This window comes from Elephas maximus, chromosome 14 (assembly GCF_024166365.1).
Source record: "Elephas maximus indicus isolate mEleMax1 chromosome 14, mEleMax1 primary haplotype, whole genome shotgun sequence".
In the NCBI taxonomy this organism is placed as follows: Eukaryota; Metazoa; Chordata; class Mammalia; order Proboscidea; family Elephantidae; genus Elephas; species Elephas maximus.
In genome coordinates, this window is record NC_064832.1 from 49,327,972 (window position 1) to 49,342,536 (window position 14,565).

Below are 14,565 nucleotides of genomic sequence, written 5' to 3' on the forward strand. Positions count from 1 at the left end.
ATTGTATCATTTATTAAATGACCCCACCATCAACAATGTGTCCTGTCAGTTTACTTCATCATATCAGCAGAAATGTACACTAATGTATACTTTCATAAAACTCTAATATGCTACAATTGATTTGGAAAAAAAAAAAAAAAAAAACCAAGCATGTTGCCGTAGAGTCGATTCTGAGTCATAGAGACCCTAAAGGACAGCAGAACTGCCCCATAGGGTTTCCAAAGAGCACCTGGTGGATTCAAATCGCCAACCTTTTTGTTAGCAGCCATAGCCCTTAACCACTACACCACCAGGGTTTCCTGTATATTTTCATAAAACTCTAATATACTACAATTGGTTTGAAAGACCAAATGAATTACATATTTCCCACAAACAAACAACCTATAGCCTCCATGGTATAATGGTCCCAACTAACACAATGCTAGCAGCTATATTGTTAACTCTGATGTACAATAAATGTTTTCACATATTTGTAATTTGTGCTTAAAATATAAAATGCAACTGAATTAATAAGTAATACTGAACATTCAAAGGAATATCAGCTTGCTAATAAATTTAATTGGTATTTTTGGAAGGCTATAGTATGAGGAGATTAATGGAAGCTTTTAAAAACACTGCCTGTTATAGCAGATGAATTTGAAATTTTCAAACACTACGCAGTTTATGCAGTTTCCAGGTGGCAGCCACCTGGAAATTAAGTGTTCTAAGAGCTCACGGTAGGTGAATAAAAGACAAACATTTGGTATTTAGTACAGCATTTATCATAAAAGGTTAGAAAGGCATGAGGAACTAGAAACCAGGAGATGTATTTGGGCAGATAAATATTTGGGTCAGACCAAAGAATTATGAGCTAAAAGCAAACAAATAAAGTCTTAAAAGCAGAGAGAGGTCTATAGAATGGAGAAAAATATCAAATATAAGATATCAAAGAATGTTCCTGAAAGCTAAAAATGTGGAGACTGAGAAAAGTGAGAAAAATTAGAAATGGGTGATCACTGCATCTACTCAGTGCATTATAACACTGAATACTGCCCTTTCTCTAAAAGTTCATTTCATTCCCAGCTGGTCCAGGAACATTACCTGGTCTAGATCCAAAAAACCAAACCAAATCCAATGCTGTCAAGTCAATTCCGACTCACAGCAACCCTACAGGACAGAGTAGAAGTGCCCCATGCGGTTTCCAAGGCTGTAATCTTTACAGAAGAAGACTCCCTCATCTTTCTCCCACGGACCAGCTGGTGGGTTCGAAACACTGACCTTCTCGATAGTGGCCTGAGCCCTTTAACCACTGCACCACCAGGGCTCCTCCCAGTTTAGAGAGCAGTTATTTAAATACTGGTCTAAGGATTTTCTAGAGAAAATTATGAATTTATCACCAAGAGGGGAATACGCAAGAGTTCAGGTGAGGTTTCCAGGAAGCACCAGACCAAAGCATCAAAGGTAAGATGACACGTACTTAAGTTACTTGATGGAGACAACTAGACAACATTCTAGGCCACAGCTGTCACCGCCTATAGATTTAATGAACACAGAATCCACCACACAGCTCTAAGTTGAGGTGATGAAGGCTCTAAACAGACATGATGAATGAGGGAAAGAAAATCACAAGAAAAGAAGACAAGGATTTTCTCAATTACATAAAGTTGGAAGGGAGAGAGCAAAAGCCCCATTTTGGACCATATTATGATCCTGATACCTATTATACATGCAGATGGAGATGGCAAGAAAGCTGTTGGATATACAAGTGTGAGCTCAGAGAGAAAGTATGGGATGTAAATTTGTAATTCATTAGCATAATGATGACATGTAAATCCTTGGGAATTGAAGAGATCGCTTAAAGAGAAGCCACAGGGAGAAAAAAAAGAGAGAAGCGTTCAGTATTTGGCTACTAACAACAAGAACACTCAGAGCTTTGATAGAAGAAGGAGACAGAACCCAGATGTGTGAGGGAGTTCTTAAAGACTGGGCTGCATTAAGACACAGAAACTACACCTGGATCAGCACTAAGACAAGGGCAGAGTTTCTGACACAGAATAAGCACTCGACAAATGTCTACTAAATGAATGAGTGACTCAATGAGTTAGAGACCAGATGAGCATGGTATTTCTAGAATTCAGAGCTGAGTATCTAGGGAATGATGGAAATACATGAGAGCTCTGATCATCCTAAAAAAGATAGGGCTGAGTAAGGTGACAATATACACTTATCTTGGTTTTTATTATATAGAAAACAGAGTTATGTTTTCTACCCATTAATAAAATACCATTCCAGGTTAATAATGAAACAGACTTTTATGAAGTAATCAATCAAACTTTCATAGATTAAAAAATATTAGAGTCAATTAATTTCAATTGTTTAGACAAGGGGAAAATATAATTCATCCCTTACAAGTTCGTAAAAGAAAGAAAGATCACACAGAAATACAATAATGACCCCAAATATTTTCACTGAAACACAACAGAGAAGCTGTAAGCCATTATCTCTTAGAGAAGAAGCGGCCCTAATGAAGTAGATTTTTGAAAATTGTCATATGGGTAAGCTCATTAGCTGCAATGAAAGTTCCCCCTGCTGATCCAGGAGTAGCTAATGACCAGGATTTGTTACGTCTCAAAAACAAAGGTCCTTTTTTTTTAAAATTCATGTAATAGCTCACTGAGGAGATTTCAAATCTGGAAACTTTTAAATGATGATATATAAGAACACTGGAATTCTTCAAAGGAAACATAGACTTCTTTCGCCCAAAATGTTACACGTATTCCTTTAAAATCTCATTCATTAATAGGGTAACACAATCATAAAAAGATATTATGCTCAACAATCACCCACACTATTAAAAAAAACTCAGTGATGGCTTTTTTGTTTCATATATGAAGTCGGTTGCTCCCTGTGAAACACATTAGCACTATCTACTGACCCATAAACACACACCTGCCTCTGCTGTAACAGATGGAAACTAAACGCCCCCGAAGCCCCAGAATGTCCCACGGAAACACCAAAAAAGAAAAGAAACTGAAGATTCTAACTGCCAAATTAGAATTCTCTCTGCAAGCTGTTATGAATGTTAAATATTTGAAGAGAGCAAAAACTTGTAGTATTGATAGAGAATTTTAATTACAATTAAATAAATTGTATTTTAAAAACTTCGTTCACACCAAAGATTCCTAGAAAATCAATTCTACAACTAAAAAAAAAAAAACAAATCTGAAAGAGAAGTATGCTCCTGCTTACTTGTTCAGACTATGAACTGGTACAAAAGATGGTGAATTGGTCAGAAATGCAAACTGTAATTATCAAAAAATGCTTGCATTGATTAATTCTTGCTAAAGGTCTAGGGTTGGTACAAGGTGTTAACTACCCATTCATCTTTCCCTCAGAAAGAGAACTCCCTATGTATTTCAAGGCACTTTGCACCACTTTTCATCTACCACTGTATTCCGTTACTCAGCAGGCTTAAGGTCCAGCAAGAACAGCCACTTTCAATTCTTTTTCATCCTGTTTTTTGGTTTGCTCAAATATTCCAAAATTTCATAAATCTCCCTTTAGGAAAGTTAGCCCCCTTGAGTTAATGAACCAATCAGTTAAAAGCTATTTTGAGTATCACTGAGTTATGTTTTTTTCCCCCCCATTCTGTTCTGTCTTTTTGCCCTAAATGGTTTAATATGAAAAAATAATTCCAGTTATTTTTTCCTTCTTAAATTGCAACAAAACACTTACTAGTGTTTATATATTAGTGGTTTTCTTCTTCTTAAAAGAGAACTTTTCAGGTAACAGAAGGGCAAAGTAAGTGATTTTAGTATCATGAGAACATTAGGATGTGGTACTAAAAAAATAAACTTACGAGGTTATATTTGATTTTAAAATTCTAGACAAAATTTTTTGAACTTTTTCACCAAGCTGTATGGAATACACATTTCAAAGAAACATCTCAGGACAAAGCTTCAGAGAGGCCTGGTGGGGCAGTGGCTAAGAGCTCGGCTGCTGACCAAAAAATTGGCAATTTGAATCTACCAGCTGCTCCTTGGAAACCCTCTTGGGCAGTTCTACTCTGTCCAATCGGGTCACTATGAGTCGGAATCAACTCATCAGCAATGGCTTTGGTTTTGGGTTTATTCACTGTTATGAAGGAAAAAAAAAATCTCTCTTTAAGCTGACAAATTCTAATTTAAAAAGGAAATAATGAGATTACAGATACTTCCCACTTCCAAATGAGCTGTCCTCTAAAATGTACTCATAAATTGGTTGTTTGAAACTGAGTAACCTTTTTTTCCATAGGATATGTAAATGAAAATGGGATTCTGCAAATGGTCACAAAATGGCATTCAAAGCACACTTTTTCTAAGACCGTATTTACTCCCTGATTTGAGTCCACAGCAGGGGCTGGAAGCAGGCTAGAAATGTGGGTATCAGTAAGAGTTGAGTGGAATTTTTGGCAGTTTGGTGTCTACTAGGGCCTTGGAAACCCTGGTGGCATAGTGGTTAAGAGCTATGGTTGCTAGCCAAAAGGTAGGCAGTTCAAATCCACCAGGTGCTCCTTGGAAACTCTATGGGGCAGTTCTAATCTGTCCTATAGGGCTGCTGTGAGTCGGAATCGACTCGATGGCAATGGGTTTGGGTGGTTTTTTAGGGCAGAGAAGGAATGTTTCAGCTGTGAGGGTTAGGTTTGGAATTCAGGCAAAAGGGGACACTGATTGCAGGTGTGGGGGCTCAGACACATAAGAGTCAGTCAGTGCTTTGTAGATGACACTGAACCAAGGGAGCATTCACACTGGCCACAGGAGAGGAGGCCTGAACAGCAGAGGGCAGGGTTGGCAGATATTCGTAAGGTTTAAACTGCAAAATAATATATTTTTAATATAGGGCCTCATTATCTAACCAAAAACCTAGCTCCAATAATGACAACTCTTAAAATAAATATCCTACAACTTTCTATTTATTTTTAAAATTAGATAATCGGTATAAAAAATTCTGTGACAAAGCTGAAAGTCTATACAAGTAAAAGACACTATTACTATCTTTAGATATTAACTAAGGACCCAGAGCAGTTCAACGTTGTCTATAAATTCACAAACCTTTACTAGCTTTGTCTAAATGTTCCAAGTCATCCACAAAACTCAGGATATCCGGGTACTTCTCCTCACATATTTCCACCAGGAAATGAAGTAGTGTTGTTTTCTGATCTGCTGATTTCGTGTCCTTTAGCTAAATAGAGAGAAAAACACAGAATAAGATGCAACAATATTTTAATAATTGGCCTACTTACACAAAGCTAATACTGTATTTTGTAGAGAAGATGAGAGTTGCATTAGTTGATTCCATTTTGAAAAATAAATATTTAAATTCTTGAAAAGCTACATTTTACTTGTTTAGTCAAAATCATTAATATTTGTTATAAAGAAGCAATAAGTTTAACTCAATCTAGTACGCAATGCTTTATGGAAAAATATAAATATGGTGAAATGCCTAGGAAAATGGAATAATCTGAAAGTCTAACAATAGTAGTGCTTGAAATAAACAGTCTGAGCATTCATCGATGTATTCATTTAGCATATGCTTACTGAATGCCTACCAGTTACTGTAGGAGTTGGCAATAAAATAATATTTAAGACAATGTTTTCTCAGGAAGCTGATAGAAACAGAAAACATGTATTTACCCTGGCATGATAAATGTAGTTGTTGTGTGTCAGCAAGTCGATTCTTACTCCTAGTGACCTCATGTGACAGAGCAAAACTGCCCCCTAAGGTTTCCCAGGCTGTAATCTTTATAGGAATAGATCACCAGGTCTTCTCTCCCACAAAGTGGCTGAGTGGGTTTGAACCGCCGACCTTTCAGTTAGCAGCCAAGCCCTTAACTATTGAGGTACCAGGGCTCCTTTGGTGTGATAAATAGTACAGTAAAAAATAATCAGACTACATCAAGGAGGACATGACATCTAAACTGAATCTTGGAAGATAGGAAGCTGCGCAGGCCTAGGAAAGGAGAAAATTCAAAAGGGCAATATCACAGGCAGATGGAATAGCATCTGAAAAAGGCCAAAGATGAGGAAGAATATGGCACATTTGGGGGGTCTGAGTGACTCCAGCATACATGTGTTGGGAAGGGCAAGCAGGGAGAAGACAGAAATCTGGAAAGGCTGGGAAGGATCAGAAAATAAAAGGACAGGTATGCCATGAAATGGGAATAAGATTTGGTCCTAAAAGCAATGGGAGTTTTAAGCTGGACCAGAGAGGATCAGACATGCACTTCAGAAAGCTCCTTCTAGGCAGTTACGCATAAAAGATTAGAGAAGGGGCAATAACAGAAGCAGGAAGAGTAATTAAATTCAAAAAGCTGTGACAATAATCCAGGCAGGGAAAGGAGATGGCCTTAACTGAGGTCGTGCCTGGGAATGGAGACAAGAGGGAAAAGCAGGCCCAGAAACACAGATAATGTCATTAGTTGAGATAGAACAGACTGGATGAGAAACAGATTTAAGTATGATAGGCAAAGAAGATAACTGTTTCAGTTTTGGACAAGTTGAATTTGAAGAAGTTTCTATGTCACATCAGGTAGAAATGTCCTGAAGATACAAAGGTTCATATAGATGTAGAACAATGTTTCTCAATGTTTTTATTATTGCCCCCTCCCCCCAAAAAGTCCTTGGGTGACACAGTTTGCCCTCGACTACTAACCTAAAGGTTGGCAGTTTAAAACCACCCAGTGGTGCTATGGAAGAAAGGCCTAGAGATCTGCTTCCATAAAGATTACAGCCAAGAAAACCCTATGGGGTTGCCATGAGTCAGAATCGACACCACAGCATTGGGTTCAGCCCTACCCCACAACAAGCTTTTTTAGATGCCTTTTTCCTAATTGTCCTGCTCCATAAACTTTTAAAACCACAGAGAGGCTGTATACACGTTCATGTACTGTATTATTTCTGCTTCATACACAAAAAGAGCAGGATATTTTCAGCTCCAAGAACCCATTTTCGATCCTTCAGAGGTGATATTTTTCTTGTTTAAAAGGCATGGTGTAGAACTCGGGGCAGACAGGTCTAGAAGCACCAATTTGTGAGGTATTACCCCCCAAGGCTAGCAAAGGTGATTAAATGAGCCAAAAATAAGCATGTAGAATGAAAGAATGGAGGACTGAGGCTTGAGGAAAAGAGCAGGGTAGGCCCATCCTGAGCTGGAATGGCCAGGGATTGCTACAAGAAGGGGGAGGTGGTTAAGCTAAAATCTAAGTGATGAACAGAAATTAGCCAAGGTTTTGTGTCTTGAGTGGGGGAGAAAGGATTTGAAGGAGTGTGGACGGAGAACACATATGTAATCTGGTAGCATTCCCTACAATTGAGTAAACATTCAGAACAGATACACAAAATGGAAAAAAAAAAAAAAAAATCACTTTTCATACCAGAATTTAATTTAGAGTTGGAAATTCTTGGCATACCTAACTGAACACAGCCCTATTTTCTTACTTCTTTCCCAACAATTTCTTATTTTAAAATAGTCTCCTATATTGATGTTGCCATATGTAAAATTTTTTAAATTCCATACCACTGAATATTATGTCACTATCAGAAATACACTGAGTAATAGTTAATATCTGATAGTGGCAAAATGAGAGAGATACTGTGTCATCACACAATTTTGCACATATGTCTATTCATTGATGCCAAAACTATCAAATCCCTGGAAACACTGAGCTACCCTCCTAAACAGCTGATGTTCACGATTACTCATGCAATAGGTTCAAATGCTATGCTGACCCTCTGAATACATGTATCTTCAAAACTGACTGAATATGATTATTTAGTCCATTGTCTGATGTTTCATTTATAAGGAACATAGATTCACAACATCCAGCTGAGTGTTTTGAAAGAGTATGCCTCAAAAAATGACTTGATTACTACCTAGAATAATTCCAACTAGCATGCCTGGCTGGTCTGGTAATGCTAAAGCTTTTCTTTAACTCGTCTTAGGCAAGTTACTGGGCCTTAGTTTTCACATGGCTGAAATAAGAAAGCAGAACTGGTCAGAGAAAGGGATCTTTGAGTTCACTTCCTATTCCACAAGCAGTAAGTATTCATCATAATGGACTAAAGTGTTAATAGGAGACCCTGGCTGATGCAAAGGGTTAACACATTTAGTAGCTAACCAAAGAGTTGGAGGTTCAAGTCTATACAGGTGCCTGGGAAGAATGGCCTGGTTATCCACTTCTGAAAAATCAGCCATTGAAAACCCTATGGAGCATAGTTCTACTGACACACATGGGGTCACCATAAATTGGAAGTGTCCCAATGACAACTGGTTAAGTGGTGGTAGACATAGTGACATGTAACTTATATATATATATATATATATATATATATATATATGAATAAAAATAAGGAAACCTAGTTCTAATCTTAGTTCAGAAGTTATTTTTGAGTGCTTAGGTCAGTGAGCCTCACTTTTTACCAAAAACTTGAGAGCGTTAAATCCTATTGGAAAAGCTATCTTACAACTCTACAATTGTGTTCTATCTTAGTATAAATAAAATACTACCATCTTGGAATGAACAACAACAAGAAAAAGTGGCAAACCTTCACTAATGTTTTTCTCTTACCTAGACAAAGAGTTAGCTAAAAGCTGTGTTCTTTTGTTTTAAGCACCCGAGTAGTAAAGTTCTTTTATTTACTTATTTTCCCCCTCCTTTACAGCATTTGACTACTTAGGGGAAAATGGCCCTTTCTCTGGACTCTTGGTCCCAGGCTGTCACCAATCTTCCTTACTATGCTCCTCTCCTGGGAATTTAGATAACCTGTGTGGAATGCTGATTAAGACAAGCACCATCTATCTCTATAACTTGTAAAACCTGGGAAGAGTTTTCCAGTGGTATTTAGGACGTAACTAAGCAGCCAAAAACTGCTAGGAGAGTGCAGTGATGAAAACACACACACAAACACACGCGGGGTGGGAAGAACCTGATGCACATGCTGGGGAGACATTAGAAAAGGGGGGCTTGGTGGTTAACCTCAGCATTAATGCAGCCAGAAAAATCTCTGTAATGCAACAATAATCAACGGTATCAATCCTGACCTATATTCATGGGCGACAAGAATTCACAATTGGAACTCTTGAGCATAATACAGTTTGTAGTATCTACAAGTTTACTAAACATTAAGTACATATGTCAAACACAGACTCTAATTATTCAGAGATAATCATTAAGCTAAGAACTAATTTAAGGAGGAGGACACTTCTGTGGGCTGTATTTTCAAAAACATCAATTGATTAGCAAGCAGCATATTGATAAGAGGCTAATAATAAAAACTGTACTCACTGAATGGAAGCACAATTCTCCCATCCTTCCAAAATCTGTACTTAATGATCAGGAGACTAAAATATTACTCAAAGTTTCAAATAAATAAATTTGAAACTAGATCAATAAATGAGAAAAGGTTCAGCTAGGAAGCACAGACGGTGCCCTTTTACTGGTAAGTCACGGTGTCTCATTACAACCTACTACGTATGCAGCTCCAAGTGCCACGGCAGAGATTCTTCACTTATTTCCTAACATTCACAGGAAAAATTTCTCAGTGCTGCTAGGGTTTTCTTCTTACCTCAATTACTCTATCCCCTCCCTACCTCCTTCCTCCAAAGTACTTTTTTTTTTTTTCTTAAAGCAATCCTTCCAAAAGCATGCAAGCATGGTAAGTTGTATTTATCAAGTGTCTTTACCTATTTGCTCAGTTTTTTAATTTCTTTGAATAACATTAACAATAAAAAGGGCACATTTTACTTCTACAAATGACTCATCATAGTCAGTGATTGATCTAGGATGAGAAAAGCTTGGGAAATAGTACTAATTTTGTTACAGAGGAAGGATGACTAAAGCACATTTTGTAATGCTAACTCCTGGAAAGAAAATGAAGCTAAATATTTGTTTCAAAAATCTGTTCAGGTTAAGAAATATACTTTATCTAAATTTTCACAGACATTGCTTGACAGAATTCTTTTTGTATTATTGTCAAGAGATTTATCTTGCTGATAAGTAATCATCACTGTTAAACAGAATTTCTTATTCATGTATTGTTTCTTTAAGGTACATTTAATGTGGCGTAGATGTCAAATAAACAAAAAGATGGATGGAGTTTCTCCAACCACTCTGTTCATTCCAGACAAAATAATGTTAAAAGCAGATCCTGTAATAAATCATGGCCTAGTTGTCAGTCTGGAGAACTCCTTTGTAGCTACAATGCAAGGTCTGGAAAAAATTTAAGGTATCAGCACATATTTGGATGGCACTTAAAAGAATATTCCATTGTTTCAGTCACAAGAAAGAAAATTCCAAAAATAATAACTAAGTAACTTCTCAGTAATATTTAGAATCCAAAGAATGCTAACCCTTCACTCTATGAATAAAGAAAATTTATATCTTAATAATATTGTAAAATAAGTAACTTTTCTCTCCATTAAGTTTCTAGGATCTAAAGCTGTATCAAAACAGCAGTAAGCCTTTAGATGTTGTAGACATTGATGAACACCAAAAACACGACAAAATTCTGAGAACCCTGTAATGACCTCATGAACATTTTAGAAAACGTGAAGTTGTGCATATTATTAATGCTGAGGATAATAACAGCAGCTCTCATTTGTTTGGCATTTACTATGAAGCAGGTACTCATAATAAGCTCTCAAAACCCACGAGATCCCTATGAGGGAAGAACAATTGCTATACTGTTTCTAAGAGAAGAAAACATAGATTTAAAGAGACCGTGGAGTTTCTCCAAGGTCACATAACTACTAAACAGGTAAAAGGAAAATTTAAAACCAGGTGTTGTGAATCCAAAGCTCTTAACCACTATACAACATAATTTTCTTGCAAAAGTCTCAGTCTACCCACCCATTGCCGTTGAGTCGATTCCGACTCTCATTATTATTCTCTAAATGAAACAAAATTCTCAGAAACAGTGGACAGATATGGTAGTAAAACAACAAAAGAGCACTAATGCAGTTCAAAATACTAAAGCCCTATAATCTGCTAATTCTACTCTGGAAAGCCTCCAAAAACAGACACTGTCTCCTCTGAGGTCATTTCTAGCTCAGAGAGCATCATATTCTATTGTTTTACCTATAAAATAAAGAAAATGTCATCTGAAGCATATCACTCAAACAGTATATTTCTAATTAAAATGATTACTGATAAAATATTTTACCAATAAGGTTTGAGGAAAATATATCTGTAAAATTTAACCTTTAACAGATTTACTTAAGTGTATTTACTAACATCAGATCCCACGTTAAATCTTTTGCAAAATGAAGTGGATTGTGCATTTAAGTAAAAGTAAGTTAAAGGTATCCATGGGTATTATGGATGTATGCGTACACACTGAGACTATCTCCTATTTGCTTAGGAAGTTCAGAGTAAATGTGCAAGTACAAATTCACTCGTGAAACCAACTACCAGTATATTGTTTTTGACACATAAATACATATAAAAAAAATCATCATTGCATCAGTCAAATTTTTCAAAGCGATTGGGTATCTCTCCAATATGAATGGCAAAAAAAATACTTAGATCAATAAAACAAGAAGTTTGGCATTCTCTTTGCCACTTCCATAACCAGTTTCATAAGCAGAGGGTTGAAACATAAGTAAGAAAATGTTTTAAACAACGTGGACCTTTATAACTGCAATAGGCTGATTTCTACCATAGCCTCGCAGACATACTTTGAACTTTATTTCTAATGTATTTCTCTTGGGTTTTCATAAGCATAGCAACTGCTACATGAAAAGCATTTTTGCATATTAGTAAAATTTGAGTTTGTTACAGTATATATTGCATTGTTCAATGTTCTGTTTATTTATACTGCCACCTTATTCCACAAAATATCTGAAACTGCTCAGTGTTCTTTATAAAAAGGACTATTTATCAGCTCCTTTTAATATTTAGAGAAAACATTACAATTAAATAGCCAAATGGAAAAAGAACAAGAATAAATAATTCACAAGGGAAGAAATACAATTAGAATACAAACATAAAAATATGTTAAGCTCTCTGGTGATCAAAGATATAAAAAATACAAGATAATATTTTTCTATATATTCTGTATAAGAATTTTCTTTATTTCTATATCGGCCCCCTCTCACAAACAAAAACCCTTTACTGAGAACACGTAATCACGGCAAGGCTGCAGTGAAACTGGCATTCTCATATACTGCTGATGGCATGTGCAAATTATTTACATCCTCTAGAAAAACAATTCTGTAATATATGTCAAGAGCTATAAAAATATTCTTGGTTTGGTATGGTCTCAAAAAACTCAATGGAATACAATACTGTTGAACCAAAGCTATTAAACTAAAGTGTTATTTTAGTGCCTTGAGTTCTTAATCCAATAATAAGAATTTTTAAAGGAAATGATTAATAAAAACAATGAAGTAAATGCTAAGAAAGTGAAAATGTTTAGATCTTTAATACAGTGGATCAAATACACTAATTTTAAATGATCTTTTTTTCCCCCCATTAGGGAAAAAAACAAAACAGGAACTTCCAAACTTTACGTTTTAGGAACTTAACAGAACTCCCTACCTGATATACCTCATGTGTTATTGTTGTAGTGCAGATAGTTTTATTCTGCACGTCCCCACACTGCAACCATGGTTCAAAGCCACCTATGCATCATCATCATATCATCCTCCAAAAGACAAAAGCTCATAAATACCACTGACAAAGTATATGGATAATAATGTCACGTGTTTTGCCTCTAATCATGAAAATGTAGAGACAATGCAGGCCCTTGGTGAAGGAGAGGTAAACAATAAGTATCCCAGAGTATCAGGGTTGGGGCATTTTGTTTAATTTTTGATCTTCCATTTATAAAATTTATAAAAATAGGAGACTGGATTAAACCAGATGACAGTAGGTAAGATTCACCTTACCTACCCACCTCTGATGGGGAGGAGCTGAAGTAGCAAAAATGCATTTTCTTTAGTGTTTTAATATTAGGGAGAATATATTTTCTCATTTGTTTTAATATAGCTGTATAGGCTGTGATTAATCTCCAGTCCTTAGAAAATGGTGCAGGTACTGTTCAAAATATAGCTGACCAGCCTGTTCCACTCTTAAACATAACAGACACCCTAAGACCTTACAACATGTTTTCCCCTATTCAAAATCAGTGATTAAGAGCTTGACATGACTAACGCCATAGTGATGCTCTAAGTAATCTCTAAACACTTCTTAATTGCACTAGCTGCACCGGTCTCTTCCAAATGGGTACAGAGCTATCTCAGCTCCTGTGGCCTTGGTCTCTCTTCTCCTTTCTTTGTTCTCTTGAGAAATGGCCTTCAGCCTGAAAACCGACAGGAAGGCTTTCTTTCTTGCTCCCTATCTCAGCCACAGTGGACTTGGCAAAACAGCTCCACTAGCCGAGAGATTCTTATGAGAGTTTTTCAGGCTGTTATAAACATACTGATTAGAGTCCAGATGCCTGACATGTTTATCTTTAGTTTAATAAAGAGTTTTTGTAGTTGTTTTGTGATGTATAAGACCATCTGTGGACTACGTGCTCAAAACGCTAGGTAACCCTGATCTTTCCCATATAAAACCCTCCCATCGACCCTTTAGGGCAGACAGAATTTGGGAAAAATTTAACCACCTCTGTCTCTTGAATACTGGTATTCAATAAAGCCTTCTTACTGCTTACCTCCTCCTGTTTCAGTATTGGCTTTGCAGAAGGCGCCTCGAACCCGCAATTTGTGGTAACAGAGCTGCCTAAGGAACGGTGTTTAGAAGGATTCTGAGGCTTGGTGTTTACTGGGTGGGAAACGAACCTTGACAGAATAGCAATGCTTGTTATCAGTGACAAAGGCAAGATGACAGCACACATCCAGTATATTTGTTCTTCCTGAGCGAAGCCTCTCTGTCTTTTATAATTCTCTTAAGAGAAAACTTCTAATTTTTTAATACTTATTAGCAATTGAAATAAAATTATGTGAATAGAAATTACCAAGCTACACTACTTAGTAAAGCTGAGTACATATTTCTCGAAAAATGCTATAGATTAAATATGTTAATGAATGAGTCAAAGGGGATTAAGAATTCTAAATAGTTTCCCATTGCTTTGGAAATCAGTATTTCAGTGATTTAATGGGCTGGATGTAAAATAAAAATGGCATTTGTTACTTGCAAGTCTTTGGCCAAAAACTGTTCTACTTTCAAAGGGTGCCAGAGTGTACTGGTATAATTTTGTCAATCTGATATAGAATAAAACTCCTTCTAAAATATATACTGAATGCAGATGGAACAATGGATTTGTTTGGGAGAGATCTTAAAAAATAACTTCATAGTATGAAGGAAAATGTGTAATACAAGGATCAAAATTTCATTAAAAAAAAGATGCACAATATTAACCTGTATGATTGTGACAAGTATACAAAATACAAACAACCTGAGATAGGCAGAGGTATTCTGACTCTTGTTTTTTTGTAATCACTGATATTCAACCTGTACAGGTAGAGCAATCCAAAACAACTTGGGATACTGGCCATCAATTTAGCTCAGCTCTACTTTGTGCCTGAAATTCATGATCCTTTTAAAAG

General features: G+C 36.4%; 1 protein-coding gene across 2 annotated transcripts in view; it reads right to left on the reverse strand.

Moving 5' to 3' along the window:
* Positions 1-14,565, reverse strand: part of DIAPH3 (diaphanous related formin 3) — a 581,238-nt gene that overhangs the window by 226,934 nt on the left and 339,739 nt on the right. For both annotated transcript variants that reach the window (XM_049853087.1, XM_049853086.1), the window contains one exon: positions 5,070-5,199. In XM_049853087.1, the coding sequence (XP_049709044.1) occupies positions 5,070-5,199 (130 nt within the window). The remainder of the gene's footprint in view (positions 1-5,069; positions 5,200-14,565) is intronic.